The sequence below is a fragment of the Sorex fumeus genome, unplaced genomic scaffold (genome assembly GCF_029834395.1).
Source record: "Sorex fumeus unplaced genomic scaffold, SorFum_2.1 ptg000044l, whole genome shotgun sequence".
Lineage (NCBI taxonomy): Eukaryota > Metazoa > Chordata > Mammalia > Eulipotyphla > Soricidae > Sorex > Sorex fumeus.
Window position 1 is genome coordinate 71,091,584 of NW_026606101.1, and position 23,133 is coordinate 71,114,716.

At 59.6% G+C, this 23,133-nt stretch overlaps 2 protein-coding genes across 2 annotated transcripts in view; one reads left to right on the top strand and one right to left on the bottom strand.

The window, feature by feature from the left end:
- Positions 1–23,133, bottom strand: part of MED12L (mediator complex subunit 12L) — a 270,020-nt gene that overhangs the window by 79,688 nt on the left and 167,199 nt on the right. The window lies entirely within an intron of this gene.
- P2RY13 (purinergic receptor P2Y13) lies at positions 3,875–4,913 on the top strand. The gene has a single exon (XM_056121423.1). It carries the CDS (start codon positions 3,888–3,890, stop codon positions 4,911–4,913), a length of 1,026 nt encoding a protein of 341 aa, XP_055977398.1. The 5' UTR covers positions 3,875–3,887.

Genomic DNA, 23,133 nt, shown 5'->3' on the forward strand with positions numbered 1-23,133 from the left:
CTCCCTCCACAGGCCCTCGGCGGAATTCCACCACTTTCCCCTTCAGCGAGAAGCTCTGACACTCACCTCGCCACAGGCGAGATTGGAGGCTGCTGACTCACTTGACTCCTTGGCACCTGCATCGAGCAGACCGTGAGATTCGTTTTTACGGTGAACAGGAGGGGAAGGTCGCCAAGAGAACCGAGCCCAGCGTCCACGGTCCCAAGGACAGGCAGAGCTGCCCATCAGCCGAAGCAGGGCCAGGTAGGCGCCCGCAGGCATCAGCAGGGAGGGTGCTGGAAACCTCCTCGATGGAAAAGAACATGGCTTTGGGGGCCGGAGCAACAGTAAGCGGGGAGGGTGTTTGCCTTGCATGTGACCGACCTGGGTTCGATCCGCGGCATCCCATAGGGTCCTCTGAGCACCACCAGGAGTGATTCCTGGGTGCAGAGCCAGAAGTAACCCCTGAGCATCGCTGGGTGTGACAAAAAAAAAGCAAAAAATAAAATAATAAAAATAATAAAAGAACATGGCTTCAAGGGGCCGGGGGATAGCTCAGTCGCAGAGCACCTGCCTTGCATGTGGGAGGCCCTGGGTCCAAGCCCCCGCCTGACACCAAAGGGGAAGAAACAAACAAAACATCTCCTTAACCCTAGAATGAGACACTGGAAGTTAGTTCCTCTTTTGAGAGTTTCTCACGCATGGGCATGTTGAAATGAGACCCAAGTGTACTTTCCCGTTTCCATCGGAAGAATTTCCCTCTTCTGAAGTGAAAGTATTCCCGAGGCTCCTCTGGGCGGAGGGGCTGTGGCGAGTGGGGGCTTTCACACTCCTCACACAGACTCATCTCTCTGCAGCGTTGCCTTCCGCGAGGCCAGCAGCTGCACAAACGCAGGTTAAGGGCCAGAGGGGGAGCACAGCGGGGAGGGGCTAGCCTTGCTGGATCCCAACATCCCATACGACCTGCTGAGAGCAGAGTCAGGGGTAACCCGAGTGTTGCTGAGCCTGCCCGCCTTCCCTGAACCCCGCAAAAAAAAAAAGAAGAAGATTGATTTTAAAAAGTCTGTGTTACTATGCTGCGGCATTCTAGAGAGAAATGAAGACTCTGTATTTTCAAGAACCCACCGGTTCATGTTACACCAAGTCATCCCGTGGGCGCCCCTGCCAGGGAGCTCCACGCACAGGATGGGGTCTCCACACCTGCACGGCTTCCCACAGCCAGCGGGGTACAAAACTTCTATTCGTGGAACCCCGGGCCAAGAGATTCTGAAGCAACCCAACACCACAGTCTGGTCTGACTCTGTGGGCCAACTCAAGAGACACCAAGAAACGGGAACCAACGTTCAGCGGGGGCCCGGCCCAAAGATCCCGGGTTTCCTCCTGCAGAACAGTGCCCGGGAGAGCCGCAAACACCCCTCTTCCGCCCAGAAGAGATTTCCAGAAACCATCCTTCCCCCTCTGGGGCACGCGAGGGAGTAAAGAGAGATCCCTCAAGGCCCCCCACACCTCCCAGACAGTTGCCGGGTGCAAGAAACAGGGTGTCCCTATGTGAAGAATCTGAGCTCCACTCCCTGAAAGGGACTGGTGGTGATTTGTGCTTCACGGATTGCCAGCAATATTCTGGAAGCGAAATTCATCGTGAGTGTTTGTGTATGTGTGTGTGTGTGTGTGTGTGTGTGTGTGTGTGTGTGTGTGTGAGAGAGAGAGAGAGAGAGAGGAGAGAGGGAGGGAGGGAGGTAGAGAGAGGGAGGGAGTGAGTGAGAGGGAGGGAGAGAGAAAGGGAGAGAGAAGAGAGGAAAGAGGGAAGGAGGGAGTGAGGGAGGGAGGGAGGGAGAGAGAGAAGGAGGGAGGGAAGGAGGGAGGGAGGGAGGGAGGGGGAAAGAAAGAAGGGAAGGAAACCCAAAGGCTCAGAGACTAAGACAAACGTCCATGAAAGTAACAGGCCACACCACGGGCCCCCGGGTTTCTAGGGAAGCCATTGGGACGGGCACCAAGGAGGGCTCTGATTGTCTGATTCCAACTTCCTCGGTTGGAACATGGGGCTAGTTTCTTCCTCCTCGACAGCCCGGAGCATCCACGAGAGGCTCCGATGGTACCCAGGGCGGGGAAGAGGAGGGAAAGTTCCGAGAGAAGAAAACAGAAAGACAGAAACCTGAATGCCCAAGAACAGATGACTGGTTAAAGAAACTCTGGTACATCTACACAATGGAGTACTATGTAGCTGTTAGAAAAGATGAAGTCATGAAATTTACATACAAGTGGTACCACATGGAAAGTATCATGCTAAGCGAAATGAGTCAGAAAGAGAGGGATAGACATAGAAAGATTGCATTCATCTGGGGGATATAAAGTAACAAAGTATGAGATTAATACCCAAGAATAGCTGAGATCAGCACCAGGAGGATTACTCCATAACTTAGAGGCCAGCCGGGTATCCTAGAGGAAAGGGCTGTTCAGATAGAGAAGGGAGCACCAAATAAAGGATGTTTGGAGGATCCTCCCAGGAGGGGAGATGCATGTCGAAAGTAGACTATGGACTGAACATGTTTGCCACTCAATGCCTCTTTTGCAGACCACAACACCCAAAAGGAGAGAGAGAACACGGGGGATTTCCCTGCCACAGAGACAGGGGGGATGGGGGGATGGGGGTGGGAGGGATATTATCCATGGTGGTGGAAAATGGGCACTGGTGGAGGGATGGGTATCTGATCATTGTATAATTGAAACCAAAGCACAAAAAATTGTAAATCTACAACTTTAAAAAAAATAAAATAAAATAAAGGGAAAAAAAAAAAAGAAAACAGAAAGACAAACTGCCCCTCAGCGGGTGGGCGAGCAGCCCAGGAGACACGGTAGCCCACGAGCCTGAGCTCACAGAGACTTCTGGCGAGGAAGTCTCCCAGCTCCCACGCCCGCCAAAGCGGAAGCAGCTGGCTATAAGAAAGCAGAAGGGTCCTGAGCGCAGCGCGGATGACAGTCCCCGGCAGACGGCGGTGAGCCGGGTGTCCCCCGTGGTGCAGGTGAATATCCATCTCGCTCAGGAGTGGATGGACAGGTCAGGGAGGGGGTGTTGGCCGGGGGTGGGGGGTGGTGGTGCTTCGTTCAGAGGGACGGTCCACAGACCGACGCTGCGTGTAAACATCAGGGCTTGTGTTCAGGACCGTGATACAAGAAGAGGGTTCTTCTATCTGATAATGGGGGTTTTCGGATTGCTTAAGTACATGGGTACATGGAAGTCACAAATCACTCGAGATTTCTCAACCGTGATGACTGCAAGATGTGAATATGTGGCAAGTCCAAGTTTTGACCAAAAATATTGCTTTGGAAACAGGCAATGCTTTACGTGTGTGTGTGTGTGTGTGTGTGTGTGTGTGTGTGATTGCAGTGGAGGTGGGAATTTGGGGCCACACGAGGTGGGGCTTGGGGGCTACTTCTGGCTTAGTGTTAGGGTGAGGGGAGGGCGTGGGGGTAGGCAGACATGGCACCAGGTCTCAGAGCCCCGGGTCTCCGTGATGCAAATCCGTCACTCCCACGGATCGAGCTATTTCTCTGGCCCCTGCATTGCAGATTCTGGTTTTAGTTTTGTGTTTCTGTTCTGGGGCCCCATCCAGCGGTGCACAGGACTTATTCCTCACTCTGCACTCGGGGCTCACTCCTGGCAGTGCTTGGGGAACTGCATGTGGTACCGAGGAGCAGAGTGTGGTTGGCTGCGTATAAGACGAGCGCCCAAGGCGAGAGTCCTACCTGCGTATTGTCCCCTCTGGTCCCGCTGTATCTGTGGTGGGGCCAGGTGGGTCACTTCTGTCAGGCCAAGCCCAGGACCTCATTGCATGCACACTCACACCCCGGGCCCCGTTTTTGTCTGACTTCCTGTTTCTGTCTCTCCGCAAGAGCTGCCCGTGGATGCCATGAACGCGTCGGAGGCCGCGGTGAACGCCTCGGTGCCAAGGGGCTTCAACGGGTCCGAGCGGTGCCCGCGGGACGCGCGCATGGCCCAGCTGGTGTTCCCGGCCGCTTACACCGCCCTCTTCCTGGCCGGGATCCTGCTCAACAGCCTGGCCCTCTGGGTGTTCCTGCACATCCCGAGCAGCTCCACCTTCATCGTCTACCTCAAGAACACGCTGGTGGCTGACCTGCTCATGGCCCTCACGCTGCCCTTCAAGATCCTCTCGGACGCGCGCCTGGGCCCGTGGCAGCTGCGGGCCTTCGTGTGCCGCTTCTCGGCCATCGTCTTCTACGAGGCCATGTACGCGGCCATCATCCTGCTGGGTCTCATCGCCTTCGACCGCTGCCTCAAGATCCTCCGGCCCTTCGGCAAGTTCTTTGTGCAGAAGCCGGCCTTCGCCCGGGCCGTCTCGGCGCTCACCTGGACCTTTCTCGTCGCCCTCTCGCTGCCCAACGTCATCCTGACCGACCGGGAGGCCATGCCGGCCACGGTGCGCAAGTGCGCCGCCCTCAAGGGGCCCCGAGGGCTGGCGTGGCACCAGCTGGTCAACGACGTCTCGCAGGCCATCTTCTGGACGGTGCTGGCGCTCATGCTGCTCTTCTACGCCGTCATCGCCAGGAAGGTCTACGAGTCCTATCGCAGGTCCCGGAGCCGGGACAGCAGGAGCCAGAAGAAGGTGGAGGGGAAGGTGTTCGTGGTGGTGGCCGTCTTCTTCGTGTGCTTCGCCCCGTACCACTTCGCCCGCATCCCCTACACCCACAGCCAGACCCACGGCGCCGCCGCCGACTGCCGGCTGCAGGACCGGCTCTACCTCGCCAAGGAGAGCACGCTCTTCCTGGCGGCCACCAACATCTGCATGGACCCCCTGATCTACATCTTCCTGTGCAGGAAGTTCACGGACAGACTGCCATGCTGGAAACGGAGACGGCCCGCAGTCCCTGGCCCAGAAAACCACAGCACCCAGACGGACAACATGACCCTCAGCTGACGGCCTGGCGCAGGGGCCGCTGCCCTGGACGGTCGGCTCGGAGGTCAGAGCGAGGCAAGGGCCCGGGGTGGGAGCAAGTGTGTCTGCGTGTGGCGTGGTGCTGGCGAGCCAGAGGGGTCACAACAGATGTGCAAACGCCGCGGGGAGGCACGGAGAACGCACCAGAAGGAACAGAAGGAACCAGAAGGCCACAGGGTCTGCCCTCAGCAGGCACCATATACAGATGCTCGACTGTTCCTGTTCGTGTGTCATGTGTGGCCACACCCGGCCGTGTTCAGGGCTGACTCCTGCCTCTGCTCTCAGGGATCACTCCTGGCGGGGCTCAGGGCACCCCGGGGGTGCCGGGGATCGAGCCCAGGCAGCTGCGTGCAAGGCAGGTGCCCTGCTGCTGCGCTGCTTCTCTAGCCCCCGAATGAGGTTCTGAAACCTCCTCCTCTCCGGGTACCACGTCCTTCCACACGGCACTGCGGCCTTGTACCCCCCACCCCCGGCCTGCCTGGCCACTACGTGGTGATTTAGGGATGTCCCCTGGGGGAGGCCGGAGCTTGGGGCTGAAAAGGGTGCTGGGTCCAGGGTCTGGGGAGCTGACCAGGCCATATGGCCCCCCTGACAGTCTGTGTGGGGGGCATCTTGTTCCCTGCCAAGCACACGCCTGGCACGGTAGGAGCCCTGGCTCGGCCAACACCACCACAACGCCATAGCAGCACGGCAACAACAATAAGCATGCTGTGCGGGTCCGGATTCCGGTTTCCACTTCCCCGCCCCACAGAGCACTAGCTGGGATCCATGGTGCCACCTCCAGGCCCAGTCTCCTGGGGAATGAGGCTTCTCTTCTATGTCCCCAGCTTTCGGCTGAAAAGAATGGGATGAGGTGCGGTGGACAGCACCTGCCCTGTGGACACGGGGGCCCTGGGCACCACACACACACACATGCATGCATGCATACGCACAAACACACATGAACATACACGCACACATGCATACGCACACACACGAAGCACACACGTATACACATGCACACATGCATGCACACACATGCACACAAAACACACACACATGCACATGTGCACACATGCAGATGCGCACACACGCACACACATGCACACAAATGCATGCACACACACGTACACACATCATGCACGCACATACGCACACAAAACGCACACGCACATGCACACACACGCACACATGCACATGCACACACTCACAAGCACACACGTACACATATGTACACAAAACGCACACATGCACATGTGCACACATGCACACACACATGCATGCACACACGTGCACACATCGCGCACGCACATATGCACACAAAACGCACACACACGCACATGCACACACATATGCAGACACACACACGCACACATACAGGACACACGCACACCCACATGCATGCACACACGTACACACGACGCACATGCACACACACGCCCACACACACATACTGGTTGGGCGTGTTCAGTATCTCCCCCTTTCTCGCTACTGGGTTACTGCTGATAGTTCATTCATGATACTGACTTTCGTACCGTGGTGCTGGGTTCAAACCCAAGACTGAGGCAGGCAGAGGCCACATGCTGGCCCTTCCCTGGACTGCTGAGCACGGGAGAAATGCCCCATCTTGTCGCTGAGTCAGCCACAGGCCTTCCTGCCATCTGGACAGAGGAACCGCGGCCCCACCACTGACCCCCGTGGCTCAGAGACGTGGTTCCCAGGACAGGGCGGTGACCGCAGGTCCCACTGCCCCACAGCCCTTGCCTGGATCCCCGTGGGCTTCAGTGACCTCAGGGAGGTCCCCACACGGGGGCTCCCGCAGCACCGTCCCTGGGGATCCTCGGGCCTCCCCCCTGCCCGCCGCTGAAGGCACCAGCAGTCCGACACTTGCCGTCGCCCCCCCCACCCCGCCCCTCGGCTTCCTGTTCGTTCTGAGTCTCTCACTCCTAGCAAACTGTCAGAACATGGCTCGTGCCCACCCACTCCTGAGCTGACCGCACACGCCCACTTCCCTCTAACTGACCAGGAAACCCCCATGCGCCCCCAGAACCCTACGCCCCGGCCGTGGGCCTCTGCGTCTGAGACCTGGCACCTCACCCACCTCCTCCCATCCCTTGGCCCCCGGTGGCATCCCGCCTCCCCCGACACATGCCACCTGCTCACGTGTGCAGGGAACACCCGAGGTAACCGAGGCAGACACCTGAGAGCCGATACTACTGTGCCTTGCTGCGCAATCAATGAACATGCAATAAAACAGCCAGACTGGTATTACTTTCGGAGACGAGAGTGCAGCAGGGAGGTAGGCTGTCCCCCAGGGCCAGCCCAGTGTGACGCTGCAGAGGGGGCATGTGGTTCTGGGGTCACCTGGGCGCTGGGTACATGTGGGGCACGAGCCGGCCTTCTCTCCCGCCGCCCTGTGGCCCACACTTCTGTGTCTGTGTGAGAACTCCTGGCAAAATGCTCCTGCTGTGAGCCGCTGGCTTGGCTTGGGTCGGATTCGTCCACACGGGACCTCGGTGACCCCCACGCCCTCGTTTCAGAGGGACAGAGGCTGCTCGCATCAGAGCATGAAGACTTGAGGTTCAGCGCCTTCCTGGAGGTGCTGCCACACACTCCTCACCCTGATGGGACAGCAGGCTGTGACAGCTTCAGCAGTTGCTTCTGTGAGGCTCTTTGAGCCACGTTCGGGGACAAAGTATCTCACCTCTATGGGCACTGTCAGCGTGTCTGAAGGCAAAACCATCATTTCTTTGGATATTCATTCTATTTTTTTAGCTTTAAATTTATTTATGTATTCATTGCTTTTTGGGTCACACCCGGTGATGCTCAGGGGTGACTTCTGGCTCTGCGCTAAGGAATTACTCCTGGTGGTACTCAGGGGGACCACGTGGGAAGCTGGGAATCGAACCTGGGTCTCCTGTGTGCAAGACAAACGCCTTCCCCACTGTGCTATCACTCCGGTCCCTTCTTTGGGTATTTATTTATTTATTGCTTTTTTAGGTCACACCCAGGGATGCTCAGGGGTTACTCCTGGCTCTGCACTCAGGAATTACTCCTGGCGGTGCTTGGGGAACCATATGGGATGCTGGGAATCGAACCCAGGTCAGCCACATGCAAGGCAGACGCCCTACCCGCAGTGCTATCGCTCTAGCGGGTATTTATTTCTTGAGCAGGTGTTTCAGTTTGAACCCCCAAAGCCTGGCTGGGGCCCTCAGATACCCCTTACTGGATAAGGTCTCCTACATATCCCTGGGCAGAGGAAAGGCATCACCCCCCCCCCCCCATGAGAATTCCTGGGACCCCAAGAAGAGGACAATGGGGTTGTGAGGCATTAAAGCAGGGTGAGCTACTGATTGGCAAATTGGAAATCATTAAATCAGAAATTAGAAAAGCCGGGGACAGGGACACAGTGGGGCCCAAGGGGACAGGGACCTGGTTTGGTCCATGGGACCAGGAACATGGTGAGACCCAAGGGGCCAGGGCAAAGGGGCAGGCAACAGTGAGAACCTTCGCCACCTGAACCAGCGTCTACCTGAATACACCCACAGTTTAAGAACATTCGCTTAAACGTGATTAGGGGCCCCCCAGGAACACATCACGTGACTGATCCTTTTAATTCTACTGAACGCTGCAACTAAAACTGCCTGAGACGCACGCGCGCGAACACAGCAGAAGCCCGTGGCGGCCACCCCCCACGCCCACCCCCAGCCCTTTCCGGTTCCTATATCCCATCTGGACTTTTACACATTCCCTCACTTCCAGATTGTCCGGGCACACCCTGTCCTGGTCCCCTCCTTTCCAGCAGGGAAAGCCGTCGAGAGAGAACAGAACCGGGTTCAGAGTGGCCAGGGTCTCCCTGCGAGGGGAGAGCGGCGCGGGGGCCCCCAGGACAGCCTCCTCTGGCGGAGAGGCTTTGTGTGGAATCACCCTGGCCGCGTCCCGGGCACGAACACCCCCTCACACGCTGAATACACCCTCCCTCTGCCGCTGACGACGACGACGGCTCCTGTTGGCAACACCCGGAGGATATGGGCACAGCACAGGGGTCAAGCAGGTCACTCCAGCCGTGCGTGGGGCCTTCAGGGCAGCGCCGGGCAGAGCTCAGGGGACCCTGTGGTGCCGGACTGAACCGCCGCCGGCTGCCTTGAGGCAAGCGGCTCAGCCCCTGTGCTAGTTCTCTGACACCCACCGCCCAGCTCATCCCTGAAAAGAGAAACTAGAAGCCAGACTGGAAGACCAGTGGCGGGCGGACCCCCTCGCCTGAGTCTCCCTGGCTGCGGTGCTGGAGGGGGTGGTCCAGAGGCGAGTTCTCCCCACCCAGGTTTCCGGACAGGGTGGCTGGGCCCTGGGGCCAGCACGGGGCAGCGCGGGGGCAGCAGGCCTCAGCACCCCGCCCGGTCAGCTGACGGATGCAGCGCTCGCCCGGAAACTAGCTAAGTGGCTCCCTTAGAGCAGCTAATGGAGACAAATCGCTCCCGAGGGCAGATGGGACCGAGATTGGGGAGAGGACGGAAGGTGCCCATCTCCCATCTCGGCTGCGGGGAACTTGAAAGGGTTTGGCATAATGATGCGAGAGCCCCGGTCTGGATGCCAGCCAGAAGCCAGGGCCCAGGGCAGGGGCACGGAGCCACACACAGCAGCACGCGGGCGAGATGCTATCGCGATCCTGGCCACGACGGGGGCCGGGGGTCCCCCTGGATCCCCGCCCTGCTCTGCGGCAATGACTCGGGGCACATTTTCCTGAAAGAGGAAAAAGAGGCTTGCTGCTGCTGCTAGTGACGGAGAAAACGGGGGCTCTGGTGTGGGTGGCGCGGGCTCTCCCCCAGGCAGAGAGAAGGGAGGGGAGGGAGGTCGGGGAAAGGCACAGGCCAGAGAAGGGAAAACGGGCTAGAGTGATAGCACAGCGGGGAGGGCGTTTGCCTTGCACGTGGCCGACCCGGGTTCGTCCCCAGCATCCCATAGGGTCCCCCCGAGCACTGCCAGGAGAAATTCCTGAGTGCAGAGCCAGGAGGAACCCCTGTGCATCAACGAGTGTGACCCAAAAAGCAAAACAACAACAACAACAACAACAACAACAGAAACCAGCGCCAGGGAGAGATTCTGCTTCCGGGCAGAGCAGACGAGCAGGTGCTGTCTGTTTCTGACGTCTCGTGCCTCGTGGAAAGCCAAGATCTGCCTGCTGTGCTCGGGCCCTTTGCAAACACACTTTGCATCGTCTGGAGGCCAGAGGGATTCCTGAGTCCAATGCGTCACTCTTGAGGATCAGAGAGACAGAACAGGGGGATTAAAAGGCTCTTGTCCCTCACGCAGCCAGTTCAATGCCCAGGACCGCAGATGGTCCGGCGTGAGGCCCACACACCCGGGACTGAGCCCTGGACAAGACAGGAGGAAGCCCCGCGTGTAGCCTGTGTGGCCTCTAAACACACAAAACAGAAAGCTGCGATTCAACCCAATCCTCACTTGATGGAAGACAGAAGCTAAGAGAAGGTCAATGAAAACGAACAAGGTCAGATGGGCCTGGCGCCTGGCTCTGCCATCAGTGACCCTGAACCAGGCCTCGTGGGGAAGGGGGCAGCGAGTCAACCGCGGCCTCAGCATCCCACCCCACAGCCGTGGACTCTCAAGCGCCTCTGCGCACCTCAGAGCCCGAGCCCGAGACGGCAGAGGTGAACCGAGTCCTACGGCCGGGAGATGAAAGTTGGCACAAAACCAGGGAGGCAGAAGAGGCCAGGAGACTCCGTGACGAAGAGCCTGCTCCCCGCACACACGGTCACCGACGCACAACCGGTAGGTGCAAGTGCCATATGGGAAGCACTTCTGAGGAGGCCACGCCCCCACGGGAACCTGGTGTGTGTGGGGGTACTAGCTGGGAGGGGAAGAAGACCGGCAGGGCCTTGGGAACGAAGAGGAAGAGGCTCAGGGCTGCTTTTGTCCCAGCGTCCTAGAGGATGCCTGGGGCGCTTGCACTGCGAAAGCCAAGTCCCGGGTTCAAATGCTCTACCTCATTAATCATCAGGGAGATGCAGATCAAAACAACAATGAGATATCATTTCATACCACAGAGACAGGCCCACATCCAAAAGAACAAAAGCATTCGGTGCTGGTGCAGATGTGGCGAGAAAGGGACCCTCCTTCACTGCTGCTGGGAATGCCGGCTGGTTCAGCCCTTCTGGAAAACAGTATGGACGATTCTCCAAAAATTGGAAATTGAGCTCCCATTTGACCCAGCAATACCACTACTGGGAATATATCCCAGAGAGGCAAAAAAGTATAGTCGAAGTGACATCTGCACTTGTTTGTTCATTGCAGCACTGTTTACGATAGCTAGGATCTGGAAAAAAAACCTGAATGCCCAAGAACAGATGACTGGTTCAAGAAACTTTGGTATATCTACACAATGGAATACTATGTAGCTGTTAGAAAAGATGAAGTCATGAAATTTATATACAAGTGGTACAACATGGAAAGTATCATGCTAAGCGAAATGAGTCAGAAAGAGAGGGATGGACATAGAAAGATTGCATTCATCTGGGGAACGTAAAGTAACAAAATAGGAGACTAATACCCAAGAATAGCAGAGTACCAGGTTTTAAGTACCAGGAGGTTTACTCCATGGCTTGGAGGCCAGCCGCACATGCTGGGGGAAAAGGCAGCTCAGATAGAGAAGGAAGGACCAAATAAAGGGTGTTGGGAGGATCCTCCCAGGATGGGAGATGCGTGCTGAGAGTAGACTCTAGACCGAACATGATTGCCACTCAATGCCTCTTTTGCAAACCACAGCACCCAAAAGGAGAGAGAGAACAAGGGGGAATGCCTTGCCACAGAAGCAGGATGGGATGGGGGGGATGGGCAGTGGGAGGGATACTGGAATCATTGGTGGTGGAGAATGGGCACTGGTGGAGGGATGGGTACTTGATCATTGTATAACTGAAACCCAAGCACAAAAATTTGTAAATCTACAACTGTACCTCATGGTGTTTCACTAATAAAAATCTAAATTAAAAAAAAAAAAAAGCATGTGCAAGTACCGAGGACAGAGCTGGGACACCCAGTGAGAGCATGGGTGAAGGGCATGCGTGCGTGAGTGTGTGTGTGTGTGTGTGTGTGTGTGTGCACATGTGTACAAATCCTCCCAGTTCACGCATCACAGCGAGAACAGAGGGATGGAAAAAGGACGAATGAATCGAACATGAAGTGTGAGTGCCGACAGAATCCCACGACCCATGTATTAGAAACAGTGAGGCGGGAAACGGCAAGATTTTCACACAGAGGGAATTTTAAACCTGAGGGAGCTGAACGCCTCAGGGAGTTGGAAGGCCACTCACTCCCGGTGCTGGGGGTGGGAGTCGGTCGAAGATGGAGCTTGGGGCTCCGTGTGTGTGTGTGTGTGTGTGTGTGTGTGTGTGTGTGTGTAACACGCGTTGAGCCCGCCAACTCTCTCCCCGGCCCTCAGAACTGATCTGTGAACTGACCGGAAATGAATTTCCTAAGCGAGTCTGAGAAGGGGCAGGAGGCCCGCCGTGTTCATAGGAAACGAATGTCAAAACTCTGGGGCGTGAGGTTGGGGCCATAATGAAGGAAAACACCTCACAGGGTCCCCTCCAAGCCCCCCTAGGAAAGACAGACACGGGGGAGGGGAGGTGTTCCGTGCCTGTGGGGGAAAATGCTCCATTCATCAGCCCAGATGAAAACTCAATGGAACTTCTAATTCAAAGGCTCTGTAGGTTTAACAGACGCTTTAGCACCCGGTGGACGGAGTTTGCTTTTCCTTTCTTGGAGCCTGGCAAAGGCTGAGAAGACACACACACACACACACACACACACACACACACACACACACACACACACGTCCTCAGGCCCGACCCGTCTTCTGGAGGCCGTGGGCTGACTGCCTGGCTCTGCAGGATCACGTTAGGAGCTTCTCTGCCCGGAACAGGCCCCGCCATCCGCATTGGCGAGGGGAAGTAATCGTCCTTACAGACCTCCCCGAGGTTTTTACGAGACTCGCTATAACCCCAGCAGGGCAGAGAGAGGATGCGAGCGGCCCTTTGGGGCCCCGACAATCCTGAGGTTACGGCTGGCTTGTTAGTGCTCTTTTCATTACCGCCTGACGCCGGCCACACCTGCCTCCCCGTTGGGAGGGTTGAGGATGTGCTCCGGCAAGTCCCGGCTCGAGAGGCTGCGGCCGCCTCCTCTCACGCCTTCCCCACCGGAGCGGGCGTGCGGGAACAGTGACGCGGCGGCCACGGCTGCTCCCGGAGCAATCCGTACAGTGCCGGGGACGCGCCGGGTGACACACGGGCACAGGCGACAGCCCTGCCCCAGGACACACCCGTCACTCAGACTCGCCTCGCGAGGAAGAAAGAAAGAGGCTCCCGGCTCTCTGGACCTCGGGCAGGGGTCAGCTTTATCGACATCCACGAAGAGGCCTCGGTCCGCAGCCCTTTCTAAAGTGCTGCCTTCTCTAAAGCGGGGAGCGGGTGGGGGCACAGGAGGACCCGACAGAGGTTAAGGCGCTGCCCTTGCCACCTGCGCACCCCAGGGGGATCCCTGAGCACCATCAGGAGGACCAAGCTCAGGTCTCGCCCGAACCGCCCCTAGGTAGAGCACATGGCCCTGCCCCACTTCATACCTCTCCTCTCTCTCTCTCTCTCTCTCTCTCTCTCTCTCTCTCTCTCTCTCTCTCTCTCTCTCCCTCTCCCTTTCCCTCTCCCCCCTCCCATCTCCCCCAAAAAAATCAATGGAAAAAAAGGCCTATTTTGATCCTTGGACACATCAGGCTTTTTTGTCTACTGACTTTTTAATAAAACAATTTTGTTTGATTTCTTTTTCTTTTTTTGAGGGGGAGGTCACACCCGGTGATGCACAAGGGTTACTCCTGGCTCTGCACACAGGAATCACTCCTGGTGGTGCTCAGGGGACCATATGGGATGCTGGGAATCAAACCGGGGTCAGCCGCGTGCAAGGCAAACGCCCCACCTGCTGTGCTATCCCTCCAGCCCCTGATTTCTTCATTTACATTTGGCCTGGGCTATTCCTAGCTCCCTGCTCGTCTGTGGTGCGGAGGTCAAACCTTGCAAGCCCCCCCCCATCCCCCATCCCCCAAACACAAGCGCACTTTCCAGATGGTCCTTTAGGCTCAGTATTGGGCCAGGGCCAGGGCCGGGCCCCACCGTGCCAGGGATTCCAGGCCCAGGAGACCACGGGGAGGACCATGTGGTGCCAGGCATCAAACCCAGGGTGGCACACATGGGACTGAGCACCCACCCCTGCACCATCTCCCGGGCCCTTTTTGCCTCTGGGCCACACACAGTAAGACTCCGGTCACTCCTGGCTCTGTACTCGTAAGTCACCCCTGGAGGCCTCGGGGAGCCATACAGGATGCCGGAGATTGAGCCTGGGTCAACCACGTACAAGGCAAGCGCCCTGCCAGCTCAACTATCACTGTGGCCCCTTCGTGATTTTTTTATTTGATTTTTATTTTTTTATCTTTACTTTACCTTACTTTATTATTTTTGCTTTTTGGGTCACACCCGGCAATGCTCAGGGGGTGACTCCTGGCTCTGCACTCAGGAAATACTCCTGGTGGTGCTCAGGGGACCATATGAGATGCTGGGACTTGAACCCGGGTCGGCTGTGTGCAAGGCAAACGCCCTCCCTGCTGTGCTACCACTCCAGCCCCTGGCGATTTTTACTTTTTTAAAGATGCTCTCAAAACCCAGCATGCTGATCCAGAGTTCTCCAATTACTGTTCCTACAAATTCGAAACAGGAAGAACATCCAGAGCAACGTCTGCAGCCCTACACATACAAAAGGAATTTTCTAGAAATAAAGAAAAATCAGCGGGAAGCGAGTGCAAGGGAAGTGGCGGCACGTGATCTTGTTGCTGCTCAAGCCTGCGTTTGTTTCAGCACAGCACAGGCAGGAGAGAGAGAACGTTCACCGGGAGAGCGTCCGCCTGGCACGGCGCTGGGGAGATTCCTGAGCACAGAGCTGGGGTTGAGCCCATCGGCACTGCCAAGAATGTGACACCCAGTAGGACAAACACACTGACATCCAGCCAGCTCCCAGACAGCGCTTCCTGGAGGCCTGACAGGACGCATCACCTATGGAAACTCTGCCTTTGGCAAAGTGGAAGCAATCATCAAACGCTCACATCTATTGTCATGAACCAAGCCGGTTCGGGTTCGACGTGGTGAAATGCTGCATATCTGTTTGGACGTTGAAGTCGAGGGGGCTGGATCCCCGGGCCCTGGGACTTCAGGGTGGGGGGCGGATACCGGTACCCCTCCACGCAGACCACGCAGACTTCGGGTGCAGCTGGCCGGCGGCCTCGTGGGGGCGGAGGACCACGAGTGCCCATGCCGCAGGGGTGGCCGGGGCAGGGTGCGCGCTCTCTCCTCTCGGGGTTACTGCTGTTGCTCCACACTTTCTCCACGTCACCTGCAGCACCCGGCGTGACAGTCAGGAGTCAGGGGACCTGCGGCCACATTTGGGAGCCCCCCAGGACCCCAGTTCTTCTGGTGAGACCCGCTCCTCATGCTAGCGGCGACCCAAAGGGCACGGGTGCATGAATTGAACGCGGGGGGTGGGGGGCAATTTGATTCTTGGCACCACCTGCTCCCCAGGGAGCTTCCGGGGCTCAACCCAGAGTGCCCAGCTCAGGGGTAGCCCCTCAACTCTGCTGGGGGAACCCCAAAGCCCACACTCTGTGAAGCAAGACACTTGCCCCCATCCTACACGCACTCACAGCCCAACCAACACCGCCCCCTCCCTCTGTGGAGTCCATCAGCCTCTCAGCCGGCTTCCCTCAGGAAAAGGACTTCACTACAGATGGTGGGTGAGAGAGACCTTGGGTGTGACCCCCAGCACCCGCCCCCCCCACGGTTATCGGAATGTTATTCAATAACTCAAGAGATTCAACTGCTTCACACATACCCCCCCCCACCAAATGACGCTATTTAAAATATTTTTAATAGTCACGTTGCTTGTTTGGAGGTTCTAGCAGGGGAGCGGAGCTACTCCTATACCCTCGACCAAAGACCGGTCTGTCTGTATTTGGGGAAGGCCGTCCTCCTCGAGCGCAGCTTTGGGAGGGACGCACATGGAGCGGTGAGGGAGGAAGGGGACACCCGCCGAGCCAGCCAGATCAGCCGAATCAACCCTGGCGATCAATGGGGTGACAGATGTCACAGCCAGCGATAGCACAGCAGTAGGGTGTTTGCCTTGCACGCAGCCAGCCCGGCCGAGCCCGGTTCGATTCCTCCGCCCCTCTCGGAGAGCCCGTCAAGCTACCGAGAGTATCTCGTCTGCACAGCAAAGTCTGGCAAGCTCCCTGTGACGTATTTGATATGCCAAACACAGTAACAAGTCTCAAAATGGAGATGCTACTGGGCCCGCTCGAGCAAATCGATGAACAACGGGAGGACAGAGCAGTGATGTCACTGCACATGTGAAAATTGGCCCAATCAATCAAATGTATTTGATCAGAGTCTAATACGGGTCACAACGCTACCAACACATTTTAACTTCCATCTTTAAATAATGCACAAAATAATACAGTTATTATTTAGAAATACGCTTCTGAGTCCTTCTAATCCAGCACTTCGTTAGCAGGAAGGAAGGCAGTAATGTCCGTTTTCTAACTAGCACTGAGAAGTGAAAGGGAGAAAAAGAAAATGAGAAAAGGATGGGAAGAGAAGACAAGAAGGAGAGAGGGAGAAAGTCAGGAAGGGGGGGCGAGAAGGGGTGAGAGGGAGGGGGGAAGAGAAAGAAGGGGTGAGGGGTGGAGAGAGCAAGAGAGAGGTGGGGAGGGGGCCGGCCGCACCTCCGTGAATCACCGCCCCCTGGCAGGCAGGGCCAAGAGCAGCCCGGCCCATCTCGGAGCTCACCTGCCCCAGAGGTGAGTCACGGGCCCTAGCGGGGAGCAGGTCACGCCAGTCCTTCCAGGCCGGGAGCTGGGAGAGGCATCAGCCCCTTCCCCAGGACCCCCACGGGCAAGGGAGAAGACGCACCCCTTCCTGCCAGCTGCAGAGGACCCGAGGATGCGCCCCGAGGCAGCGCCCTGAGGCCCATGGACGCCCCGCTCCCGCCATGAGAGGTACAGAGCCAGAACTGTCTGCGCATTTTTCCCACGAGGCGGCCGGAGGGCGGCAGAGGGCCACGGCGTGGCGATACGGGGGTACCTCTGGGTATGCTTGACCCCAGTTTCAGAGGGAGAAGTGAGGAAGGGATGCTGGGAGCCGGGCAGTGACTCGGGCCTGCGGGGGGCCCGGGGGTCCTTCCCCAGCTCCTGGGGCAGGCGGAGACCCGTGGCCCGCACCTTCCAGAGAGGACACGGGGGTTCTGGACGGCTCTAGACTCCTTCCAATCCCACTGACATGAGGCCGGGTCCCGTCCCTGCCACCCCCTGCCGCCCCCAGGTCCCCACACTCAGGCTTCGCTCCAGAGCGGGAGAGAACCAGGGCGCAGCTGGTCCCTGCTGGCGGGGAGGGATCCCAGACAAAGAGCCGGGCGGCTGCACGCAGATTCCTCAGAGATGTGCTAAGACATGTCGGGAAGCTCAGACATCCTCCCGCTCTGACAAACGGCCGGGGAGGCTCGGCGCGCTCGATCCCGGCCTGGGTGGGGGCCTTAAGGAGGGGCCGGCCAGGAGAGGCAGGGGGCGTGCAAGTCAAGGGGGGCGGACTGCGTGTTCTGTGTCCATATAGGGGACGCCGACAGATGTCACGGTTCCGGTTCGAGTCCTGATCACTCCGTTGCGTGCGGGGGGCAGGGGGCGCTGGGCGCCGTGCAGCGGTCTCGGCTGATTTCTGCAGGCTGTGGGGCCCATCTGGGGGGCCTGAACCCCAGGTCAGTTTCTTGAGCCCTCCACCACCTCCTGCCCCGAGACTCCGACTCCAGGCGGGGCTGCTGCAGCTTAAGTTACGGGAGACTGCGGGTGTCTTCCGGGGCAGAACAGAGGGCGCGAGTTCCTGACTCGGCATCTCGGCCCACTCCCGTGGGCTCAGCGGGGTCCCTGGCTCCTGCACCCGGGGGTGTGAGTGCGATGGGGAGTGGGGGCCGGCCGGGGCGTGTTTATTTGGGTCCCCCACCGGAGAAGCGCCCCCCCCTCCCCTGGCTCTTCCTTCCAAGCTCTCACAGGGTTTCACTTCCTTAAGGACGAAACCCGTTTCCAGCCCCGGGCTGCGGGCGAGAAGGGCCCTTGCTCCTTCCCAGGCAGCCACGCTGAGAAAATAAAAAAAGAACAACGTGGAAAGTGCAGGAAACCCCCTCCCAGCGCAGGGACAGGGCTGGTGCGAGGCGCAAGGAGCCGGGAGCCCCCACTGGGGGTCAGGAGTGCCTCGGGGGCTCCTCTGTCCTCCCACGGCTCCTCTCCTCCCGGGGCTCCAAGAGAAACACAGTGACTAGAGTTCCACTTCCCGGTAAGGGGCCAGGGTGACAGGACAGCAGGAGGGCGCTCGCCTTGCACCCAGATCCCATGTGGCCCCCTGAGCCACTGGGGGGGGGGTCATTCCTGAGCACAGAGCCAGGAGTCTGCCCTGGGCATTGCCGGGTGTGGCCCAGACACCAGATCCCGAGGACACGCTGGTATAAGCAGAAGCCCAGGCTTCGGGCCAAATGTGTGGACGCCAAGGAAGAGGGCACAGCCCCCCCAGCCCCAGCCACCTTCGTGAGGTCTCAGGTCCGACCCCAGGGGCCACTCGGGTGGCAGAGGCAATGTGGGGCTGGGAGTCATATGCGCTGCACAGGAATGGTGGAGGGGAGGGCCGGGGGGTGCCAGAAAGCCTTGGGGACAGCTGGACTCCGTCCTCCGGGGTGGACACGAGGGTCTCCCGAGACTGTCACCGGGGCCCTCGCTTCTGCGTGCCAGGGCCTCGCAGCCTCCATTCCGGCCATCACACCAGGCCTCCTCACCCGAGGCTGGCCCTGGCCACGGCGGGCACCGGGGAGTAGGGAGTGACCCTCCGTGACTGGTCCTGACCATACACACTCGCCGGAACTTTGCCTGAGCTGGTATAAAGCCGGTGGGTGTGAACGGCTGTGAGCCCATTTCACAGCTGGGCAGACTGAGGGTTGGGAGGCTCGGGGCACTGGCCGCGCCCTGTTGCCTGCAGCTTCTGTGCTCCGCCATGGTTGTGCTGAATCCCGAGGGATCGCTGCCTGCCTGGCCCCCTGCATCTTTGGCTGTGGAGGCTGAGCGGCTGGCGCGGTGGGGATCCCCCACTGTTGAGCTTCCTGGCAGGTGAACCCCCAGCTAAGGTGGGAGCAGGAGCCCCGGGGGGCGGACGAGCCACCCAGTTCCCAAGCCAGGCGGGTGGCTGTGCCCCCTCCCCGCGCGTGGTCCCCTGGGTCCCTCCAGGCCTGAGACAGGCCCCACAGCTCTGTGGAGGAGGCGTGTGGACGGCGGGAGTCCGCCCGGGAAGATCCTCGGTGCTGGGCTCTAGGAAGGTGCGTGGGTGCCGAGGGCAGGGACGCCACGAGGTCCCTCATCCAACTGCCCATCAGCCTGGGAGGCGACCGGTCTCTGGCCGGGCCGGGCGGGGAACCAGTCCCGGGAGGAACTGGTTTGCCATGGCCCCCCGCTGTCCTTCCGGCGAACTGGATGGCGGCTGATAACAGGCCGCTGTGGGCATGGCCGGGGGCGCGTGGCTGCTGGTCCTGCCACCCTGGAGGGCAGCCCGGGTGTCCGGCTCCCCGGAGCGGAGTCTGCCGAGAGCCCAGCGCGGCCCTGGCTGCCTGCCACCAGACCGTCGCTCCCATGGGCTCGGCACAGGCCAGCTCGCTGTTCTGGGGCGAAGTGGGTGGAATCGGGAGGGTGGCAGGGGCCAGGGCCCGGGGGCCTTCTGTGCCCTGCGCTCACGAGCCAGCTCAGGAGAAAAACCGTGAGAGAAACACGAGCAGAGGTTTGCGCCCGTGGCGGGCAGCGGCGTGGCCGCATGAGGACAGAGAGGGCAGTAGGAGGCGGCGCGGCGGTGCCCCTGGTGCGGGCATCAGGGCAGCTGCCCTCCTCGGGGCGGACCCCTCTGTGCCCGGGCACATTTCCCTCCTCCTTCCTGCCGGACTTAGAAGCGATCAATGAAGCAGAAACAGATCATCAGTGGGCTTTGCAGAACAATGCTGGTGACGTGCACACAGGACGGGGGGCAGGCCGGAACTGGAGACCACCCTTCCGCGCGCACGGCCGAGGGGACTCCCCGGAACGCGCCCCTTCCAAGAACAAAGATCACTCCTGCCATTCCACCAAGTGCTCCAAAGCCCTGAACAACGGGAGCTTTGGGCAAGCTACAGTCGGGAGCTGCATCAAGGTCGCCGATGCCAGGGAGTCACAGGAGGGAATAAAGGAAGGAAGAGCGGGTGGCCGGAGATAGAACCGCCCGCCGGCCCGCAGTGACCACCGCTGAGTGGACGATCGCAACAGCTGTCGGACATCCAGACGCCGCTCCCCTTAGCCTGAAGAGGATCTGACCCGACACGAGCGCCCGCCGTTCACTCGGAGCAGAGGAAAGAGGGGTGCCCTCGGGGCCGAACTACCCTGATAAACTCTCAGACTCGCACCCCAGCCCTCGGCAAAGTCAGGGTGGGTAAGAGCACCCACAGGGAGCACTGCCTCCTTGAGCACCCATGGGGAGCACTGCTTCCCTGAGCACTCACAGGAGCACTGCCTCCCCAAGCACCCACAGGAGCACTGCCTCCCTGGGCATCCACGGGGAGCACTGACTAGCTGAGCATCCACAGGAGCACTACCTCCCTGAGCACCCACGGGGAGCACTGCCTCCCTGAGCACTCACAGGAGCACTGTTTCCCTGAGCACCCACAGGAGCACTCCCTCCCTAAGCATCCATGGGGAGCGCTGACTAACTGGGCATTCACAGGAGCACTGCCTCCCTGAGCACCCAAAGGGAGCATCTTGCTTCTCTGAGCACCCACAGAGAGCACTGTCTCCCCGAGTGCCTACAGGCAGCACAGGCACCCTGCGAGGCCCACAGACCGGGGCCTCTGCGGAAAGCAGCCTGAAAGGTGCCATCCAGTGGGAAGCGGCCAAGACCGTGGCACCGAGGTGCCCCAGCTCAGACAGCACCGCCAGCCCCGGCCTTCCCACCTGGCCCTCGAGGGAGGAGGCTTCTCCCCCAGCCTCCAGCTCTGCTCTGCTGGGAGTCACATCCCAGAACGCTCACTTCCTGGGGTTATTCACTGCCCGTTTTGTTTGGGGGCCACGCCTGGTGGCGGACTCCTGGCTCTGCACTGAGGGTCATTCCTGGAGGTTCTGGGGGGACCACACGGAGTGCCGGCCCCAAGCCTGGGCCCCTGCACGCTGTCTCCAGCCTCAAGGTTCTTTATTTGAACGCTGCCTCCCCACCTCGCTCCCCGAAAAAACCCAGACCAAAGACACCGAGGGAGCAGAGTGGGATGTTTACACCGAGGAGTTCAGATGCGTCGTTACGAGGAAAGCTGGGCCGGGGGAAGGAGGCAGCGAGGGGGACGGAGCCGCGTGCGTCCCAGGCCTCACGCCTGTCGGCTTCCTGCACACCTCCCGCCCAGCCAGCAGGACGCAGGGAAGCATGGTGCCTGGGGACGGACCCACGGCTGGTGGCAAGGAGCGCCAGCACGCACACCGGTGATGACTTCTTCCTCCCGGGCCTTGAACAGAAACGGCTGCGCTGATCCCAAGAAGGCCCGGGGCAAGGGCTGAGCAGTGATGAGGGCAGAGCCACCCAGGGGCCCGGGCACCACATGGAGGGCAAGGCCCGGGGCCCCATCCCGGGTTTCCATTCCCCCTCGGCCCCTGCTAAGTGCTCCCGGCACGTCTCTGCCTCCACCTCCCGCCCAGCAGGGAATCAGCACCATTTCCCAAGGGCCAGACCGACAAGTGAGTCACAAGGAAAATGCCCTTTTGACCTGCAGAGATGCATTTGTGCCCGGAGTGCGTGCTTGGCATGCAGGAGGGCTGGGTTCAGTCCCTAAGCACTGGAGCAGATGAGCCCCAGAGCACCGCCAGGTGTGGCCCCCAGAGAAGGAGACAAACATGTTCAAGGGGGGGAGGAGGAGGAGGAAGAGGAGGAAGAAGAAGAGGAGGAGGAGGAGGAGGAGGAAGAAGAAGAGGAGGAGGGAGGGAGGGAAGCTGACCGGCTGTCTCGAGGGGCTTGGGGGGCGGGGAGCCTTGGAGCTGGTGGCAGACAGGGGCCGGCCATGGGGGGCACGGAGCTGGGCTGGCCGTGAGAGGCGAGCAGGGAGCACAGGCGTGAGGCAGCGGCGCAGGGACCGTGGGACTCAGTGTGTCCCAGCTGCTCTCCTCACCGGACGCTGGTGGGGGCGGGGGGCACCTTTGGGACCCGCCGTCCGTCCATCCGTCCAGAGTGGGACTGGGTGGAACTGAGGCCAGGTCAGGTGAGCAGGTGAGCGGGCGGCCGTGCTCTTGCCCTCCTGGAGTGACAGGAAGGGGTGAAGCTGCGCGTCGCCCTCACGGGGGCATCTCCCAACCATTCCAGACGGGGGTGCAAGGTAGGGGGTGCGTCTCTGGGGATCCGGCCTGCTCCGTGACCCTGAGCCCTAGGGAAGTCGGAGTTAGGGCAGAGGAAACTCGGGGCGGCCCCTGACTCTGGATCGGTCTGGGGAGAGACCCCCAATCTTGGGGCAGGGGTGTAGGAAGGGGCCCCCAAGGCCCTCATTGGCCGTGAACGGGGATTGACGGAAGACGGGTTCCCAAGGACTGGATTCAGGGAATTTCTCAGGGGGTCCAGGAAAGGCTGGGAGGAGGGTGTTTGCTCGGAGTGCGGCCGGGATGCACCCCTCTCCGAGACCAGGGCCTCCGCGAGCCCCTGTGGGGGCCATGAACCCAAATTCCTCCACAAACCTGTGGCTCGGGGGGTGGGACTGACCCCCGGAGAGAGAGACTCCATCTTTACGCAGAAGGATGCACGGCGGGGCAGTGGGGCCCTGACCATGCCCCATTTCTGACTGGCAAGACAGGCAGAGGCTGGAGAGGGCCATAGGCCAAGGAGGGACACATCCCCCCGCCCCCAGGGAATGCCAGGCAGGGGCAGCTTGGGGCAGGGACACACTTCCTGAGTTCCCCAGAGACTCGGCACAAACCGGAGCTTCCAGCCCAGATCAGACGCAGCAGCTCCCCCAGATGAATGCACACATCACACTCGGAAACATGCGTGGGGCTACTGACACACACAGACTCACAGACACACACGTACACACACACATGCACAGC

What these genes read in the sequence shown, in the direction of transcription:
- P2RY13 (XM_056121423.1), top strand. Translation starts at nt 3,888, where the DNA reads ATGAACGCGTCGGAGGCCGCGGTGAACGCCTCGGTGCCAAGGGGCTTC.